At 37.1% G+C, this 21,652-nt stretch overlaps 1 protein-coding gene across 7 annotated transcripts in view; it reads right to left on the bottom strand.

Annotated features, from left to right (window-relative positions):
* The window catches only part of SLC25A14 (solute carrier family 25 member 14), a 55,157-nt gene that overhangs the window by 32,801 nt on the left and 704 nt on the right, over window positions 1–21,652 (bottom strand). For 4 of the 7 annotated variants that reach the window (XM_025431388.2, XM_049107430.1, XM_049107429.1 and 1 more), the window contains exons 2-7: window positions 21,428–21,581; window positions 15,618–15,711; window positions 14,226–14,373; window positions 11,296–11,390; window positions 9,738–9,823; window positions 4,769–4,864 (exon numbers count right to left, since the gene is read on the bottom strand). In XM_025431388.2, coding sequence (XP_025287173.1) covers window positions 4,769–4,864; window positions 9,738–9,823; window positions 11,296–11,390; window positions 14,226–14,373; window positions 15,618–15,711; window positions 21,428–21,559 — 651 coding nt within the window. In that variant the 5' untranslated portion in view covers window positions 21,560–21,581. Of the gene's footprint in view, window positions 1–4,768; window positions 4,865–9,737; window positions 9,824–11,295; window positions 11,391–14,225; window positions 14,374–15,617; window positions 15,712–21,051; window positions 21,299–21,427; window positions 21,582–21,652 lie in introns of those variants that run through there. The other 3 variants (XM_025431391.3, XM_025431392.3, XM_049107431.1) reach the window with 3 other exon arrangements.

Below are 21,652 nucleotides of genomic sequence, written 5' to 3'. Positions count from 1 at the left end.
AAAATTTTGCAAATCATTATCTGATAAGGGACTAGTAGCCAGAATGTATAAAAAGTCTTACAATACAACAATAAAAAAATACCAATTTAAAAATGGGCAAAATATCTGAATAAACATGTCCACAAAGAAGATACACAAATGGACAGTAAGAATATGAAAAGATGAGCAACATCATCAGTCATTAGAAAAGGCAAATCAAAATCACAGTGACATAATGCTACACACCAACAGGGTAGCTATAATAATAATAATAATAATAACAATAATAAAAACTATTGGTGAGGATGTGGAGAAATTGAAACTCTTATACACTACTGGTGAGAATGTAACATGGGGGCAACCGCTGTGGAAAATACTTCAGGAATTCCTCAAAGGAGTTAAACATAGAATTACTATGTGACTCAGCAATTTCACACCAACTAATTATTATTCAGCCATAAAAAGAAATGAAGTACTAATAAATGCTAAAACAAAGGTGAAACTTGAAAATAGTATGCTAAATGAAAGAGGCTTGTCACAAATGCTGCATATTGCATGATTCCATTTATATGAAATGCCAGGACTGGCAAATCCATAGAGACAGAAAATAGATTAGTAGTTGTCTACAGCTGGGAGGGTTGGGGGACATGGAAGTGGTTGTTAATGGTTATGGGGCTTCTTTTTGTGATGATTAAAATGTTCTAAACGTACACACTGGTGATGGTTGCACAAGTCTGTGAGTAAACTAAAAACCATTAAACTACACACTTCAAGGGGCGCCTGAGTGGCTTAGTCGGTTGAGTGTCTGCTCTTGATTTCAGCCCAGGTCATAATCTCAGGGACCTGAAATCAAGCCCTGCATCAGGCTCCCTGCTCAGCAGGGCATCTGCTTAGGATGCTCTCCCTCTCTGCCCCTCCTCCTGCTCACGTGGCTCGCTCACTCTCCAAAATAAATAAATAAATCTTTAAAAATTACACACCTCAAGATGGTGAATTTTATGGTATGTGAATTATCTCAATAAAGATGTTACAAAAAAAATAAAACCATGACACAAAAGTGAGTGGAGAGAGGAGAGCTTCTTAGCTTAATTTATAGAATTTTAGGATGTGCAGAAAAGATACACCAGGATGACAACAAAGGTATAATGCAGCCAGGGAGGCCAAGATAAAGGGGTACTTCCTTACAAGTCCTCCTGCTATCAGCTTTTCGCTCCCTAGCAGAATATTCCTATTATAAATCATGTTACAGCACAGGGATGCTAGAACATTAAAAGTCATGCTTTTGAGGAATATTAATAATAGAAGAAAATGCTGATAACATTAAAGAAGGCAAGACATTTAGTATTAATCTAACTTTGAGAAAAAGGATATATGCACACACACAAAATTTTTATAAAGGATTAGAAAGAATACAGCAAAATATTTTTCTTTATCTGGAATTAGGGTAAGAGATAAGTTAATTTTCATTGTTATGCCTTTATATATTTTAAAAATTCACAATAAATGTTTTATTTTCATAACTCTGTTTAAATATCACTTAAAATTGAAAATAACACTCCACAGGGACAACTGCTTTCTGGGATACCTGTTATATTAAAGTTCTCAATCACCTATAAATTCCTGAACTCAATTTATAAAGTGGAAGCAATATAGCTGTGCTATCACCAGGAGATATCAGATTGTGCTGATCAGGCTGGCTGGCCCAACGGTGCCTTTCTCTCTGATCCTTCCACCTGCTCAACTGTGTTAGAAGATGATCTTCACAGACGTCTACCTTGCTGAACAGTAAGGCCCAAATTGGAGCCCATGGGCCAAATTCAGGCTATAGACATGTTGTGTGCCCTACACAGTATTTCTAGACAGCTGAATTAGCTGTCAACATAAAAAAACAGGATACTTCACATAGGAATGCAGATTTCCAACTTCTCTTGAAAGCCCAGAAAATTTGGCCACACTGGATTCCCATCATGCATGACAGCAATGAACAGGGCAGGTGCTCTCCAATTCACCAGTCCCCATCACTCTCTACAGTCTCTTCAACTCTGATATAAGTTCCAGTTACTTTGTTACTGCACTTGAGCTGTTAATTCTTACAATGGAGTCCGAAAATAAAATGTTACCAGTACCCATGTGACAAGCAAAGCAGGAAAAGAAAACACTGACAAAGAAGGCCATGTGTTTGAGGAAAAATGCAAACCTATTTTCTTGTTGAAATGAAAAAATATTCATGTATTTTAACAAGCAAATAATACATGGCTGTGTTAAAAGAATACAAACACAATGTACTTCACTTCTTTATCTTACATGTCTGGAGGATGTAAGCAGCCTGGATCATAAAAGTAGCTATGCTCCATTCCTCAAAATATTAGACATAGAATTACCAAATGATCCAGCAATCCCACTTCTGGGCATATACACAAATGAACTGAAATCAGAGTCTTGAAGAGATATTTGCACACCCATATTCAGAGTAGCATAATTCACAAGAGCAAATATATGGAAACAACCTAAATGCCCATTAACAGATGAACATATAAATAAAATGTGGTATATACACACAATGGAATATTATTCAGCCTTTAAAAAGGAAGGATATTCTGATACATTTGACAACATGAATGAACCTGGAGGACATTATACTAAATAAAGTAAGCCCGTAACAAAAACAGAAATATTGTATGATTCCACTTTACATGAAGTACCCAGAAAATTCAAATTCAGAGAGACAGATAGAAGGATGGTCACCATGGGGCAAGGGAAAGGGGGTAATGGGGAGGAGTTGTTTACTGGGTATGGAGTTCTAGTTGTACAAGATGAAAAGCATTATGGAGGCTGGCTGAATAACACTGTAAATGTACTTAACACTACTAAACTGTATACTTAAAAATGGCTAGGATGGTAAGTTTTATGTTATATGCATTTTATCACATTAAAATGTTTTTTTAAAAAATGTTTTTATTAAGAATAAAGTAGCTATGTTCCCCTGACAAAATCTCCCTATTGTATTTATTGTTCTTTGTCTTTCCCTTAGCATTACTTTGTGAAAATTTTCTAGTTAGATCCATTTTCTGGTTTTAAATTAGACTAGTCAAGAAAGTACACCCTCTGTTATCAAAAAGCAAACCTCAAGGATCATTAATGGATGCTAAGATCATTAGGTGAAAGGTTATTAAATAATAAAATATATGCATGTTGTTAGAATGTCACCCTACAAATTACCCACTATTTACAAAGAGGGAAAACTTTTATCTTTTATGATGGTGAAATCTGGTGGACATCATCTTACCAAGTAATCAAATTCAGCATCATTAATTGTGCAATAACCTAACGTACTTATTGCTGTGATGCAGTATGAAATATACAGTGGCACCTATGAAGTTCTCTTATCAAAATGTTTAACAGTAATCTAATCAAGTCAACACATCTAACTTCCAGTTTGCAGGAAATACAGGGGAAATGTTCTATAAGAAAAATATCAGGTTCCCTGCGCGCAGCCTGCTTCTCCCTCATCCTGTGTCTCTGCCTCTGTGTGTGTGTGTGTGTGTGTGTGTGTGTGTCATGAATAAATGAGTAAAATCTTAAAAAAAAAGAAAACTGACCTGATGTCATCAATAAAGGAAATTTGAATATAAACTAGATATTAGATATTAGGGACTTTTTAACTTCCTTAGGTGTGATAATGGTATCATTATTATGCATTATTATGTAGGAGAATGTCCTTATTCTTAGAAGGAAATGCATAATGAACTATTTAGGAGAGGGCCATGATGTCTGCAACTTCCTTAGAAATAGTTCAGGAAAAAAAAAAAAAAACAGGGGCACCTGGGTGGCTCAGTGGTTGAGCGTCTACCTTTGGCTCAGGTCATGATTCCGGAGTCCTGGGATTGAGTCTCACATGAAGCTCCCCACAGGGAGCCTTCCTCTCCCTCTGCATATGTCTCTGCCTCCCTCTCTATGTCTCTCATGAATAAATAAAATCTTTAAAAAAAAACAATGAATGTGTATGTGTACATTTATCTGTGTATACTACACATGCATAGAGATAAAGCAAACTTAACCAGACTTTAACAGTCATTTAATCTGGGTAGGTAAGGTGTTCACTGTTGTTCTTTCAACTTTTCTGTATGCTTGAAAATTTTTATAGGAATTTGGGGGGAAATAACAAAGGAAGAAAAAAAACAAAGCTCTCTTCTTTAAGAGTCTATTCATGAATTTCCCATTCTACTCTTTCTGTATATTCTACTAGTAGTCCTCTTTAGTATTATAATATTAAGTGATTAAAATAAGATAAAAAGATATAGGAACAATAAAAAAGGAATATAGATATGACTGGATGATAATATGACAAAATGTTAACAGTGATTATCTCTAGCTAGTAAAAGTACTGTTTTTTTCTCTTTAAAGATCTCAGTATTTTATAGTACAATTTTTACTTTTTATAAGGTTAAAAAAAGTTGTTTTAGGTAAACAGAGACTATCATAAACATATATTGCTGTATTAGTATAAAACCGGTGGCATAATATATATTGAAGAACTAAATTCACTGTGAATTTGAGCAAATCAGAATGACTACCTCAAATAATGTAGTAACTTCTCTCAACCTCCAAATATCAGGCAGAAATAAAGACAACTGGAAAGCTTTGATCCTTTCATAGGTAATAGAAATTTCTTACCTTATCCTCTGGGTTACCAAGAATCAGTGAAAGATGACAATTCATAGGTTTATGGCTTTATATATGCAAATTATATGAAATGGGCATACAACGATACCAGGAAAAGAGTACTCACTCTCCACAGACCCCTGGTACCTTCTTGTTGATATATATCGATGAAGCTGCCAATCATGCTGCCTTGGAATAAGCTCCCCTGAGCCTGCATTCGAATCTAAAATAAGAAGATTCTTATTCTCTGTTTTAACAGAGACCAAAATAAGATGTTTCACACATTCAAAATAAAGAAAACAGTATTTGGGAATTATCAGAAATATTAGCCTGCTATTATGATAAAATTAATGACAAACTATATGTTTTTAAAACGTAATTTGTGTCAAAGTATATTTTATAGAGCAGCCCCAGTGGCTTAGTGGTTTAGCGCCACATTCCACTCAGGGTGTGATCCTGGAGACCTGGGATCAAGTCCCACGTCAGGCTCCCTGCATGGAGCCTGCTTCTCCCTCTGCCTGTTTGTTTCTTTCTTTCTTTCTTTCTTTCTTTCTTTCTTTCTTTCTTTCTTTCTTTCTTTCTCTTTCTTTCTTTCTCTCTCTCTCTCTCCCTGTGTCTCAAATAAATAAATAAATAAATAAATAAATAAATAATCTTTTTTAAAAAGTATATTTGGGATCCCTGGGTGGCGCAGCGGTTTGGCGCCTGCCTTTGGCCCAGGGCGCGATCCTGGAGACCCGGGATCGAATCCCACATTGGGCTCCCGGTGCATGGAGCCTGCTTCTCCCTCTGCCTGTGTCTCTGCGCCTCTCTCTCTCTCTGTGACTATCATAAATAAATAAAAATTTTAAAAAAATTTTTTTAAAATAAAAAAAATAAAAAGTATATTTTATAAAAATGATTTTCATCAGCCTTAAATTCCTTATACCTAGCCCATCAATTCTGGAGCTGAAAGAAATTTTGCAAAAACAGAGAGAACCAGTATTCAGTGAGGGTAGAAAATGATTCATTTAAAATTTGATTAGTTTAGTAAAAAATTAGAAACAATCCACATGTCTAAAAGCAAAAACAAAGGATTGGTTGCATACATTATGATACGTCCATTTAATGGGATACTATGCAGCCATAAAATTTTGTTGTAGACTATCTGTTGACACTGGAAAATGTCAGCAATTAATCACTAAACTGAAAATGCATGTTACAAAGCAGTATGTATGGCTATGTCATTTTTATTAAAAACATGTAACTTATGGGGTACCTCGATGGCTTGGTTGGTAGAGCATGAGACTTTTTTATACATCTTTTTAAAGACTTATTTATTTGAGAGTATGCACATGTGCAGAAGTGGGAGCAGGGGGAGAGGAAGAGAGAGAATTTCAAGCAGGCTCCCTGATGAGCACAGAGCCTGACATGGGGCTCCATTCCACATCCCTGAGATCGTGACCTCAGCACAAATCAAGATTCCGATGCTTAACCAACTGAGCCACCCAGGCACTCTGAGCATGCAACCCTTTATCTTGGGGTTTTGAGTTTGAGCCCCATGTTGGGTGTAGAGATTACTTAAAAATAAAATCTTTGGGGGTGCCTGGGTGGCTCAGTTTAAACATCTGCCTTGGGATCCCTGGGTGGCGCAGCGGTTTGGCGCCTGCCTTTGGCCCAGGGCGCGATCCTGGAGACCCGGGATCAAGTCCCATGTCGGGCTCCCAGTGCATGGAGCCTGCTTCTCCCTCTGTCTGTGTCTCTGCCTCTCTCTCTCTCTGTGTGTGTGACTATCATAAATAAATAAAAATTTAAAAAATTAAAAAAAATAAACATCTGCCTTCAGCTCACGTCATGATCCCAGAGTCCTGGGATCTGGCCCACATCGGGCTCTCTGATTAGCAAGGAAACTGCTTTTCCCTCTCCTCCTCGCTTATGCTCTCTCTTGCTTTCTCTGTCACTACCTCTGTCTCTCTCAAATAAATAAAATCTTTTTTAAAAAAGCATGATACTATACTCTGCAAAGTAGCCTTTGAGAGGCACAAGAAAGTAGAGCTAATATTAAAAAGCCCTGTGAAAGATTTGGTACAATTTCCCACTGACTGAACACACAGAATCATAGTAGTTAGTCACTAAATACTAGTGGCCCAAATGTGGGCCTGATTTTCATGACATGCAACTCTACGCTTCAATAAATGTTTTTGGGAAATCCTGAGACAACAGTATGTTTTTATGTGGAATGTCAATTGCTACTAAAAGTTTTGAAATAAAAACCTAAACTCGGGCAGCCCGGGTGGCTCGGTGGTTTAGCACTGCCTTCGGCCCAGGGTGTGATCCTGGAGACGCGAGATCAAGTCCCACATCGGGCTTCCTGCATGGAGCCTTTTTCTCCCCCTGCCTGTGTCTCTGCCTCTCTCTCTCTCTCTCTCTCTCTCTCTCTATTTCGCTCATCAATAAATAAATAAAATCTTTAAAAAAAACTAAATTCAATTAAATTGGAATAGAAGCTATCACAAAGACAAATGGAAACTACAAATATCCTATTCTAAATAGGAGACTTCTTTAAGGAGGTGATTCCTTTTTTTTTATTTATTTATGATAGTCACAGAGAGAGAGAGAGAGGCAGAGACACAGGCAGAGGGAGAAGCAGGCTCCATGCACCGGGAGCCCGACGTGGGATTTGATCCCGGGTCTCCAGGATCGTGCCCTGGGCCAAAGGCAGGCGCCAAACCGCTGCGCCACCCTGGGATCCCAAGGAGGTGATTCCTGAGCAGGGCTGGGACTAGGGCAAGGTAAGTGCGGCATTTTCTTCTGGCATAAAATGTAGGAGGAAGACTCAAAAAACCTCAGTAATCCAGACAAAAAATAATGCAGTATTTCGAAACATGAAAATGTAATGCACAGGAACACCTGGGTGGCTCAGAGGTTGAGCGTCTGCCTTCGGCTCAGGGCGTGTTCCTGGGGTCCAAGGATAGAGTCCTGCATTGGGCTCCCTGCGGCGAGCCTACTTCTCCCTCTGCCTGTGTCTCTGCCTTTCTCTCTGTGTCTCTCATGATAAATAAATTAAGTCTTTAAAAAAATAAAAAAGGGGGATCCCTGGGTGGCGCAGCGGTTTGGCGCCTGCCTTTGGCCCAGGGCGCGATCCTGGAGACCTGGGATCGAATCCCACATCAGGCTCCTGGTGCATGGAGCCTGCTTCTCCCTCTGCCTGTTGTGTCTCTGCCTCTCTCTCTCTCTGTATGACTATCATAAATAAATAAATAAAGTTTAAAAAAAATAAAAAAATAAAAAATAAAAAAGAATAAAAAAATTTATGCACAAAACCCCACAATGAACCAAATATCAAAACTCACTAAAGACAGTATCCAAAGGGGTGAGGTTAGGATGAGGGGAGTGAGATAAATTATACAAAATATTGGTATTTTATTCATCATAAATATTTTATATTCATTTTAGTTTTTGAAAAATATTGCATAAAAATGTTATTTCTCTTGATTACTGAGTTTTTTATGCCCCCTTCCATTTTGCATCCAAGGGGAATATCTCACTTGTCTCATTCTAGTCCTGGCCCTGTTCCTGAGCAGCTTTGAAGGATTAATTCATGATGCAAGAGGGAAAAGGCATTACAGTCAGAAAGAGAGCTACATATACCACAGCAAGGAAGCAACACATAGTAGATCCGAGAAATAGCTGTCCAAGGATATGTGAAAGGACTGAACAGCTCAACTGTGATTATAGATCCTACATTGGTACTGTCACGGTCTAAGTTTATGATTCTCCCCACCCCCACCACCGTCAGTCGTACCTAGGTGTAAGAAAGGAAAAAGTAGATTATAGTACTGGTCAATGGTTGTAATCGTACCAGGCAGGTGAGGACAGGAAATTGAAGCAAAGCACTTAGGTGATTAAATCAAGGATCCAGATGGATAAGAAAGGAAACTTTAGGAAGTTAAGTATTATTGTTCCTGAAAACGTCAAGTGTAATTATATTATAAATAGTTTTAGGATACAATCCTCTTCATAAATACTTGCTCTGTAAGTCTAAGGTGATATAAAAAATCCTGTAGCTACATTACTATCAGTTTAATCCAGAAAGATAATTTCATATCTTTTCTCCATCAACTGCCTTTGGTTTCTTTCATGTGTGCTGTTTTTCAAGTTACTCTCTCAGTTCTCAAAACTCTCTGAATTGCAATAGATCTCTCTTTCATAACCCAGTCACCTGTGGTTTCAAATAAATAAAGCATATGTCCTCTTTTTTCTTACATTCCCCAGATGTGAAAAACTTAGGACTCTCTCACATTTTATAATCATGTATTTAATGCTTTTAATTAATCATAAGTATAGATTAGTAACTACATAGAAAATGTGTACCATTTTATGAAATAAAATGACTACTGACGTTATTAAATGTTTCATCCTGTGTTTTGATAAAATGTGAAAAAAAATCCAATTACATTTTTAAAAATCAACTCCAGTAGCCATGCTGTTCTAGTTCTGAATTCGGACTATCCCAATACAATCCAAAATATAACATTTTAAAGCCAAATCTCACCCTTAATGGAAATATAAGTGAGCCAAGAAAATACAGATGCATTATAGACTAAGGTACCTCAATTAACTATTAAAGGAGGCTTCTCCAAAAACTACATTTTGATTATCCCTTTGTCTGGTACCCTAGATTACATACTAAGATTTGAAATGGGTGGGGAATATGCCTTTCTTCTGTAAAGTGGGGAAAGAACTATTAAAAACACAAATTCATTCTCAGATCAATTTTAGAAGAAGACAAATGGAAGTAAGGGTCTTGAAACTGACTCCCTTACAATTGCATAGTCCTTGGAAAGAATTGTATAGGGGTTCGCATACTCTAAAGACCAATGAATTCATGAATATCATAATAAATTAACTACTATTTTTATATATTATCCCTAATCCTAAACAACCCTATGCAATAAGTACTGAATTACCTTTATTTTACAAATGAGGAAACCAAGGCTTAAAGCAGTTAAATGATTTGCCCAAGGTTTTACAGCTGGCAAGTAACAAATGTGACTAAAGTTCATGCTCTTTTCATATCACATTGCATACATCCAATGCTACCAGACTGCTCTTACCTTTAGCACATCAGTGGGGTTGGCTATAGTGGAAGATATCACTCCTGACACTACCCCACAGATCATATTAATTAGAAGAGTTTCATCTGTAAAAAGGGAAAAAAAAGTCTGCTGGTATTAAGTACTAGTTTCAAAGAACAGAGTACACATCTATCAGAGTAAAGGAACCCTAGGCAGAGAAACAAACCACAAAGCTTATGAAACTGAAGAAACTCATATTTCTAGATCCCAAATCTACTGAAATATAAATCATTATTTTTTAAAGTATTTCTAAAGGATACTAGAACATGTCCTATTATTCTATATACAGCAAACAACTGCCAGTAATCTACATAAATTCAGAATGTGGTATTTCTTCAAACATTTCAAACACCTAAAGAAAATTCTTTCGTCTTTTTCTGTAGAATCATCAACTCCAAAGACTTAAGAACCAAATGTTAAAAAATTAAAACTAAGGGCAGCCTGGGTGGCTCAGCGGCTTAGTGCCACCTTCAGCCCAGGGCATGATCCTGGAGACCCAGGATAGAGTCCCACATTGGGCTCCCTGCATGGAGCCTGTTTCTCCCTCTGCCTGTGTGTCTCTGCCTCTCTCTGTGTGTGTCTCATGAATAAATAAATAAAATCTTAAAAAAAATAAAATAAAATGTTTAAAAGAATAAAAACTAATGCATAACAGAAAAAAATCAGCTAAATACTAATTTTGACTGACCTTGATATCTACTAGCTTCCATTTATTTAAAGAAGGTTTCTGTAGACAAGTATGAAAAACCAGTCATTTGAAACTAAATCCGTTCGAAAGAAAAAAAAAAAGAAGAAACCACAGAGCATAATGTTCTAAAATGAAAATTTCATCTTCACCATGCCTCCTTACCATGAAGAGCCTACAAATAGAAACTAGGTAAACCCAAGTGAAGCATCTGTGAAAGGAAATTATTTTAGGAAGCAAACCCTTCAGAATCCTCAAAGAAGCTCCAGAAAAAGTCAATTTAGGACAATAAAGTAATTCAAAGGACATTACTAATCAAAAGGCTCTCCAGCTATCCCCACCCATGAAACAGCCCCAGGTCTTTGGTAAAATACCCATTTAGTACAGCATCAGGCTGGAAACACTGCAGCAGCAAATTTAGATACATAGGATAATGCTAAAAGTGGGTAAGGTGGCCACAGGTACAAAAAAATCTAGAATAGTTTAAAGTTACTACATCTAACAAAAGCTTATCAAAATTAGCAGATAGAGAATTGCTTATAACTGAAGTCCTTTTGTTGATGAGGACAGCATTAGTTTTCTGGACAAACCTGTCCATGGTCTTTCTGTGATGACCAGAAGCCTTTTTTTTTTCTTTGATAGTAAAAGGAACAAACTTAAAGAGTAGGTCCGTTTAACCCACTAATCACCTCTGCAAGGATTAATCCCAAGATCCCAAGTTAGTAGGAGCTCACTTTGTCCTTGTGATGACTATCACCCCCTCTCAGACATCCCATGATAATACTTCTCAGTAAGCATGATTTCAATGAACCCTTTCAGTATTATCGCAAAAGAGAATGAGTCTATACTGACCTTCTAAACGTTCTACAAATAATCTCTTCAAGCTTTGGTAAATGCCAATTTTGATGGTGCCATATGATGCCTGTCTTAGTAAGGCAGGAGCAATTCTGCCAAAAAAGAAAGAAAAAGTCAAGTATACTCAACATGTACTTGCAGATTATACATATCTAGTCTACTCATTTCCATTACTCACCTCATTCCACCCAACTATATCAGAATATGCATTTTTTTCAAGCACCCAAGGAACATTCACCAAGAGAGAGCACGTTTGGATCATAAAACAAACCTCAACAAATTTAAAAGAATTAAAGTCATATAGAGTAAGTTCTCTGACCGTAATGGAATTAAACTAGAAATCAATAAGGAAAATCCTCAAACACTTGGAAATTAAACAACACATTTCTAAACAATCCATGGTTCATAGGAACTCTCAAAGGAAATTTTAAAAATACATAGAACTGAATGAAAGAAAATTTAACACATTAAAATATGTAGGATACAGCCAAAGCAGTGCTAAGAGGGAAATTTATGGCACAAATGCTTATGTTAGAAAGGAGTGAAAGTCTCAGGCAACCCTCTCAAGTCCCCTTCCCCTCCGGGAGCTTTGTACTATCACTTTACTATCACTCAATAAACTTTGCTTTGCTGCCCACCAAAAAAAAAAAAAAAGGAGGAAAGAACAAAGAAGAAAAAAGAAGAAAGAAGGAGAAGGAGAAGAAAAAGAGGGACAGTTTCAAATCAATAATCTAAGTCCCTAACTCAAGAAACTGGAAAAAGAAGAGCAAACTAATCCCAAAGCAAGCAGAAGGGGAAGAAATAATAAAGAACATAAATTAATAAAATTGAAAACAGAAAAATAGAGAAAAATCAATGAAACCAAGAGATAGCTCTTTTGGAAAAAATCAGTAAAATTGATAAACCTCTAGCAAGGTTCAAAGTAATAAAAAGAGAGAAGACATAAGTCACCAATATCAGGAATGAACCAGATCAGCACTAAAAGAATAATAAGAGAAGACTATAAATAAATTTATGCTCATAAATTCAGCAACTCAGAAGAAATGGACTAATTCCTTGAAAACTACGAACTACTAAAACTCAAAATGATATAGATAAAAATATGGGAATCATCAAAAAAGATGAAATAGATAATCTGAATAGTCCCATAACCATTAAAACATTTTAATTCAAGGCAGCTCTCTCAGGTCTCTTCCTTTTTCAGGAGCTTTGCACTCTATCACTCAATAAACTCTATTACTGCTCAAAAAAGAAATTTTAATTCATAATTAAAAGGTCCCAAAAAAGAAATCTCCAGGCCCAGATAATTTCACTGGGGAATTCTACTAAGCATTTAAAAAATCAACACTAATCTTACACAATCTCTTCCAGAAAAAAGAAGAGAGAATACTCCCAATTCATTTTGCTAGTAATACTCTGATACCAAAACCAGAAAAAAGAATACAAAAAGTAAAAAACTACCAATATATTTCAGGAATTTAGATGCAATAATCTTTAACAAAACATTAGCAAACTGAATCTAGCAATGTAGAAAAAGAAGTATACACCAGTATTCACCTCATGGAGATTTTGGTGGGGGGGTTATACAGTATTATTTTTTTATTAAATTCTTTTCTATTGAAATTCAATTAATTAACATATAGTATATTATTAGTTTCAGAGGTAGAACTCAGTGATTCATCAGTCTTATATAATACCCAGTGCTCTTTACATCACATACCCTCCTTAATGTCCATCACCCAGTTATCCCATTCCCCCTACCGCCCTCATGGAAACTTTTAAAAAATCAACCTTACTTCCTTACAGTTGTAGATATATCTTTAATCTATCAAGGAGGTACTAAGCCAAGATTTCACCCTATTTAAGTTCTGCTTATAAACTGAAAACATTCTCACTCATACCTCCTTTGAGATTCTTCCAAATTGCCGAACTACACTTTAATAGTTAAAAATAGAAAGACGACAGAAGCTTGGACGGTTATGATTTTAAAAATGATGACTAAATATGCCTATTTCTGACATTATTGCTTGCTATTAGAAAAAAATAATCTTGGATTATCCATGCTGATTAAAGAAAGGTAGAACAGCTGATCTATGATTCACTAGTTTCAGGATGTATCACTTGATTTTTTTTCTCTAAGAAAGCTATCTTTTAAAATGAAGTCCAACACAGGTTAATAATAAAATTGATGAAAAAGTAATAATAAAATTGATGTCCATTCTCTGAGCAGTAAATTGGCAACCTAGATGTGGGAGTGACCTAGGAAATTGGGAGCATATACATGACAAAATGGATGATAAAACACAAACCTACAGCTAATTAAAAGTTGACCAAAAAAGATGAGTCTCAGGACACCTGAGTGGCTCAGTGGTTGAGCATCTGCCTTTGGCTCAGGTCATGATCCTAGGGTCCAGGGACTGAATCTCACATCGGGCTCCCCACGGGGAGCCTGCTCCTCTCTCTGCCTATGTCTCTGCCTTTCTCTTGTGTCTCTCTCTTGAATGAATAAAAACTTAAAAAAAAAAACGATGGGTGTCTAATTCTGCATTTTATGTTTAAACTGCTAGAATAGCATTTCTTTAAAGAGGAATATATTTTAAAGAACTGAGTATTTAGCAATTCAGGAAGAATATCATGGAAATGCACAGTTAATTGGTGCTGCTATTCACAGTGGCTATCGAGGACTCTCAGGAAAACAGGAGAAAGCCACTGCTGCAATGAGATATCCATTTTAAAATGTATCACTTAAAGCCAGATGAACACAAAATCCAAAGCTCAAGACCTACAAGCAAGTGAAATATAAACTGGTAAGTTAATATTGAATTACAAGTTGGAATGAATACGAAGGGCACATACTATCAGCTGAAATACATGGCTTCTTTAAAAAGTATTTCTATTCATGATGTAAAGAAAGAACCCAGTCTCACCCAGAATACAGAGCCAATACACCTTCTTCTTTATAGATTCGGAACAAGGCATGAAACATTCCTCGGTATTTTATTTCTTTGAAACGGACATCAATGCTTTGGCCCTGAACTTGAAGTCGCGTTTTGGTCAGATCCACAGGGAAAGTTCCTGTGAAGGGACACACTGATTTATATGTTTTTCCAAAGAGTCATAGTTAAAATTTTGGCCAAATTTCAGCCAATGACAATTTTAAAACATAAGACTAAAGCCTTTTTATAACACATAGAGGGTATCTCTACTAGGAGTACCATTGTCAAGAATTGCATGTGGTAAACTGAAATATACTGTACTGTATCTAGGCAGTAGAATTTACCCACAGTATAATTCAAACTGTGATGTAATAAAGTGCTTTACAATAGTCTTAATATACTGTAAATACAAAATAATTTAAATGATTTTTTAATTTCATCTGTAACATATAATTTGGCATTTGTCTTTTCCTCTGTCCCCCATCTCATCTCATTTCTTCTTCATAAAATCTCCCCAGATTTTCACAAAGATAGGAATTTCTGTTCCAGGTACCCTTACATAATATTAGAAAGTTTTGTGGTTTTTTTCCTCTTTTATCTATTTACAAGAAACGAATAGTTCCCTGATATTATGAAAGATAATGGCAAAGTCCTATTTGGTCTACTCATCTTGGTTTGCAGGTAATTTGGGACTAATACCAGCAGGGTGCTTAGGAAATTTCTTCAACCAACTTCTTTTATTATATCAACACACAGAAGTGGCCATTATATTAACAAAATATGTTTCAGGGAATATTTTGAAGTATAAAATTAACAAGGTGATTATGTAGCTCTGGTCACTGATGACCTTGATATCACATCAGAGCATTTTCCAAGAAAGTCAACAAAGATTAATGGATTACAGTAGCTTATAAATAGTTTAGGAAGGAGAAATTTGGAAAATGAGAAAAACATAATCTAAAAACATTTCAAAATTAAAATCAAATAGAGAAGACTCTAATTTGATCCTATGAGTCAATTTTCTTCTAAAATGGGACGGAGGTTTGAAAGAAAAAAATCTGGATACTTACTAAGAAAGTTATAAACAACTCAGCATAAAGGAAAGACCATTAATACAAAAATAGAGCAGAAACTCCTATGTTATCTAACTCCCTTTATTTTTTCCCATATATTACTTAAGCCTAGAACAAATCAACAAATCATTAAACTATCAAAAGAGCTTCTCAAGTTTGACTTTTCTTAATCTCACTCACCATATCGCTAGTACTTTCTGAGAACAAACAGAATGAGCATTACTTTTTCTCTAGTTTTCATCAAAAATAACTGCCACCATAAGCTAACCATCTATACCATAAGCACATTTGTCAGTTTTCACATTCTTACCAAATTCAGCAACAATAGAGGCAAGGCCGCCATATACAAAGGGTTTCCAATTCAGACCAGACATCTCATGGCTTACAGTGGCACTGTTCTGGTGCTAAAAATAAACATAAATCAGAACAAGGCACAAGAGTGAGGAGCATTTGTTAGTATTGATCACATTATTTATATCAACAAAATTGGTAAATAAAACAGAAGTAGAGGAAAAACCCTACCAAATGGAATGTAACAAAATGGAGGATCCTGTTTTATGTGATAGATGATGATGAACGTGTTCTTTATTGCCATTCTGTATGGGTAGGCGTGCAATTCCCTCAAAGATGAACTTGCGCCCTTCATTCTCTCCAGTTTAATATTATCCATGTCCCCACCCGAAGAAGAGGATTCAGTCCATCCAGCACAATCAGTTTAGACATTCAACTAGACAATTACAAGTGAAGGAACGTGGAGTTCAAATTATATAGGCTGAGGCATCTCATAAAAGCAGTTCATGGTATTCAGTTACCTTGATTCAGGTGCAAAGGAAAGGCTGACATCACTACCCTCTCACATTCTTAGCCCTCTCATCTCTCCACTAAACTTCGGGGTTTTAGCCCATCTAGCTACTTCCAGCTATACACAACTTCTCTCTATAAAGTCCAAGCTGAACTAAGTACTTTTTCATCTTCCTTCTGGTTCCCAGAGGAATGAAACAATAAAAATGATGTCTCTCTTCTCTCTGACATTTAACGTACATCCATCTACTGAATCTCTTTTTCCCTGGCCTTTGAAAGCACATACATACAAATATTTTTTCTTTGATGTTCAGACTCCTTAACAATGTGTTTCTACTCCCGGCCCTCTCTCCTTCTTCCTCATCCCGCCCCCATTAGATCTGTCATCTTCAATCTTTTCATGTTTATTTTTCCTGTCACTCTAAGCTATTTCTCTCTTGGATTTTATTTTTTTTTCCACAGGTATACCCTTTAGACCAGTGGTTTTCAATTTTTAGGTACACCAAAATGATCTGAAAGGTGGATTAAAACATAGTGTTGGGTCTCATCCTCAGAATTTCTGATTACCGTCCTGGATTTGGCCTGAGAATATGCAAGTTTCCAAATAATGCTAGTGCTACCCATGGCACTAATCAGAAATTCCAGATCATTTTGGTAGTGTCATGACTTGAACCTAGGCAGTCTGACTTTTGTCTGAGTTTTTATTCCTGACCATAAAACACTTGGAAATGATTTTGAAATTCATTGTATATGTACTAATGATGCTCCATGCATCACCTACTAAATCCTGGTCCAGCTGGAAGTAATCTCTTTTAAGATGGACTCTCAGATTTCTTTTACATATTCTCTTTCCAGAACTTCACAATACCTATACTGGGTACTGCCACTTACGAGCTCTGTGACCAAGTTACTTAACCATTCTATGCCTGCATTTTCTGAACTATAAAATGGGGACAATAATAAATACTATATTATAAGGTTATTGCAAAAATTAAATGGGGGCAGCCTGGGTGGCTCAGCAGTTTAGCGCTGCCTTCACCCCAGGGTGTGATCCTGGAGTCCCGGGATCGAGTCCCACGTCGGGCTTCCTGTGTGGAGCCTGTCTCTCATGAATAAATAAATTAAATAAAATCTTTTTAAAAAATTAAATGATGTATGTAAGATACCTAGAAAAGTACCTGGCACCTAGTTCAACTATTATTTTTTTAGGTTTATTCTTTTTTTTTTTTTTTTTTTTTAGTAATCTCTACACCCAACCTGGGACTCAAACTCACAATCCCAAGATCAAGAATCACATACTTTTCCAACTGAGCCAGTCAGGAGCCCTCTAGTTGAATTATTAGCTATTTTCATTACTACATTTTTTAAAGTACTCAAATTTGTATTTTAGCAAATACTACTTACTGCCCACCACCCCCACTGCCCAACTTGAGGTTAGAACCACTGAGTCACAGTCTCTTTCTAGGGAAGACAATGTATTGCTTTATTTCCACAAAAGGCAATCTCTGTAACTAAACACAAATGAACAATTTCCCCAAAGAGGACAGCAAACATGCAAATGTTTTTAGTTACAGGCCACAAAAATAAGTATGGGCACTTCCTTTCAAGCATAGTATGATTGGGGCAGCCTGGGTGGCTCAGTGGTTTAGTGTCTGCCTTCGGCCCAGGGTATGATCCTGGAGACCCGGGATCGAGTCCCATGTCGGACTCCCTGCATGGAGCCTGCTTCTCCCTCTGCCTGTGTCTCTGCCTCTCTCTCTCTCTGTGTGTGTCTCTCTTGAATAAATAATTTTTTTAAAAAAAAGCATAGTATGATCAGCCAGTCTATCTGATATACAAAGTCTGGAATATGTAGCTCTTTTGGAAGAAAGTTATTGAAAGAAACTCTAAAAAGCAGAGTAGAAATAGGCACTTCAAGGACCAGCTACAGTTTGAAATGAATCTTAAGTACTAAATATAATCTTATTAACACTCACATTTTATTACAATTGATAAACATGACACACATAGTGAAAGGGTAAGCATGGAAAAGCAAGAACCGTGGTATATTCTCTCTCTTAGTCAATGGAGATTTTCCCAAACAGTCAAGCATTTCAAATGGCTGCTATGCTTTTCTCCAAAGCTTTCTTTTTATAACTTCTTTCCACTCATCTCATTACAGAGAAAGCCTCTATGAGAACTTTATTATCTGCTACCTAGACTTTTAATAAGGAAGATGTTCCCAGGGTTCAGGGAACAATAATAAATCAATTAAAGGCAGGGGGCAGAGCCATAGCAGGGAATGGAATTTTAGGTCAGCCCAGAGATTCTTTAATGAAGTTTTCACAATGAGGTGAAATGAAAATAAGGGCACCTAGTGCCTCTTTTTTCAGCTGAATATACTTAATTTAGAGGATTATCTATTAGGAAATTATGTTCTTCCTCCTCTTGGAACATTTTTAAAAATCACCTTTCCTGTATGAAATGTAGTTGATAGTTGATTTTGTTTAGTATTCTTCTCAGCAAAATAAGACTGGCTACCTTAATTTGTGCCTCCTCCCCACATTATCACTTAATATGATTGGTCCATGAAATCCATAAGTCTAGGGGCCACTGGCTAAATTCAACACTGCTACCACTCCCTCATCTGTCAGTAAAATCCCTTTTCCTCCATGTTTGGAAAGAATCTTGTTACAAAAAAGTCCTTTACATCTTTAATTAGGTCTGCTTTTAGACATTCTTTCCTCATAGCTGAGCCAAAAGTCTGCTTTTCTCTAGTTTTCACCCATTTGGGGAGGTAATATTAAACAAACTTATTCTATTTCCCTTGGGGAAAAAAGACCTCCCCCTTGGGGGGGGGGGTCTTTCAAGTTTTTAAAGGAAGCTATCATGTTCTCCTACATCTTATATTTCTCGGTGTAAATATTCACCATAATTTTCTTCACTCACTATATTATACTCCACTTACCACAGCTGAAAATTGCAGTCACTTTTGTGGGGGCCATATCACACTACTGAAATCATTAAAATGTCAGCTAAAACCTGTTAAGTCTTTTACATAAGGATGTATACATGCATGCATGTCATTGCATATCTATTCCACAGTTGTGTACTGTTTTTTGAATCTTCATTTACCCCCTTCTATATCTTAATTTCAGACACCCATGATGAAGTTTCTCTTCTAGTTGCCCCATGCTATTTTCTCTCTTAATTAGGTATGATCCCTGAAGGCAAATACCATGCCTCACAGTACTTCTCATAACCCTTGCACAGAATTGGGTATATATATATATATCCATTAAATACTTGGTTGATGCCAGTGTAATGTCCTTTATCTATGTATGCAGTGTGTATGTAAAAGATTATATGAGAAATTAGAAAGTTAACTTGTGGGACTTGAGCAATGCTACATACTCTGTACATAACATTTTGTTTTTATTGATCCTCAGATTCTCTAGTTCTCTTCCCTCGCTTTTGTTGCAGAGAACTACTTGTGTAAAAGACCTCAAGCATGCTAAAAATGGTTTTTACCTGTGGGAACTATCCTCAGATATGGGTAAAAAGGAAAGAAGTCACATTGGAGTTAAAACAGAAATACACTACCTTAAATATTTATCACATAAAGAAGCCAATGAAATGTCTATAAAATGCAAATGTGTATTCTGAAGTCTAAGGAAAATCTGATAAAGAGTGAGAATAATATCCTACAACATAAGTTACATAGCACTATACTATTCCAAATATCTAGTCAGAAAAATCTCCTTTAGATTTTTCTCATTTTCTCATTTTCTTCTTTAGAAAAGACTAGCCATTACAGATTCTCAGACTTGGGAGGTAATAATGGAGACAGAAGCAAATATTTATTGGAAGCATACTAAATGCCCAAAACTGCAACATGCTATGGGTATAAACATCATGTTAAAAACAAATATATGTTCTAACACATGACAATATTTATCATTCAACCTATCTTTCCCGGACAATCAAGGAGATTGGGGTAGGGATAAAGTTGTACGAAATATAGTACTTGCCTTTCAAGAGCTTATAGTCTGGCAGAAGAAATCAAAGTAGTTCATTAGAGAAAAATTAAGTACTAAATTATATAGCACAAACTGCAAGAGCAGGAGCATGGAAAAGGAGACAATCAACATGGGCCTGAATAATTTGAAAGGCTTCTGGAGGTGACAGACTTAAAATGGGCCTTGACAGAATGCAAGTAGAATCAGAATAGCTGTAGATAAGGGAGGGGTAGATGAGGAAAACAGGATGAACAGAGACACAAATGTGGGAAAAGCACAGTATGTGGAGGCAGGCATCAGTATAGCTTGTTCCAAGAACAAAGAGCGCAAAATAACTGGAACAGAGAACTCCCTTAACAGACTGAAACAATTATGGGACAAGTATGATAAGGAAAAAGACTGAAAAGCTTGAAACTAAAATGTGTGTGTGGCAGGGCGGGAAGGATACTGTAAGGTTTTGAACAGGGAAGGGACATGAGGATATCCACATCTTAGCATACTAGGGCTGCAGGAAGCAGTGGATTACAAATAAGAGAGGCAAGGAAACTAGCATAGGATGGTATGAAATAAAAGGACAAAATAAAGCAAAGTAAAGCAGACATGATGTTTGTTGGTAATGAGATTAGAGATAAACTTCTAAAATGGAAACACAAAGGAACTTGATAATGTAGGGAATGAATACAAGAGTTCACAATAACTCCAAGCATCCCTAGCCTGGAAAAACCCAAGGAAACACTGGCAGAAAACTATAAATGTCCCAGCTGTTACCTTGTCTGAGAATCTAATTCATGTTGATAATGGCTGTCATCCCAATTAGTTAGCTGAACTGCATTTTAATAGATGCCTTCAATGCCTTGACCTCAAGGAGTGGCAGGGGGTAGAAACTGAAAGGGAGCATCTTTTACCAGCATCCCTCAGACTAACACAATGGAGGTGTTTGCTTACTCCGCTTACAATCACGGCCGCCGTTGCAAACTTCACCCTTAGAAAAATTAGGATTATTCCAGGAAAGATACCCATTCACCCTCTGGGTAGCAGGATCTTGCCAGTTCCTCAGCTGTCAGAGCGAGTTCGTGGAGAGAAGGGAGGCGCCTGAAGAAGGCGGCCTCCCAAGGGGGTCGAGGAAGCAGGGTTCAATCGAAGAAGTAAAACCACCGATGCCAGAAGAGTGAAAGACAGGGAAGGGACTCGGCTGAGGGGAGAGAGAGATCAAAGGACCGTTAAGCCCCTCCCAGGCCGGGAACCAGGCCAGCCGGCCCCGCGCGGCCTGGCGCGGCCCAGCCCCGCTCCCCAGCCTGGAAGTCCAGGAGCTCCCTCTCACCTGCTCGGGCTCAGCGGACGACTGGGAAGCCGAGGCTCCCACAGTCGGAAACGCCACCGCAATGCCAACCCGGAAGCATTGAGACCAACGGAAGTAACCAAGTCGTCGCCTTAGCAACGGTGGCACACGCATTCCAACACCGCCTCCTCAAAGCCTAAAAAAGAAGGCGCGAAATGAGAGGTGTAAAAGACAGGGGTCCTAACCGGGGAGTAGAGCAGGCTGCGA

This window comes from Canis lupus, chromosome X (assembly GCF_003254725.2).
Source record: "Canis lupus dingo isolate Sandy chromosome X, ASM325472v2, whole genome shotgun sequence".
NCBI lineage: Eukaryota > Metazoa > Chordata > Mammalia > Carnivora > Canidae > Canis > Canis lupus.
This window is presented reverse-complemented; position numbering and strand designations above follow the sequence as displayed.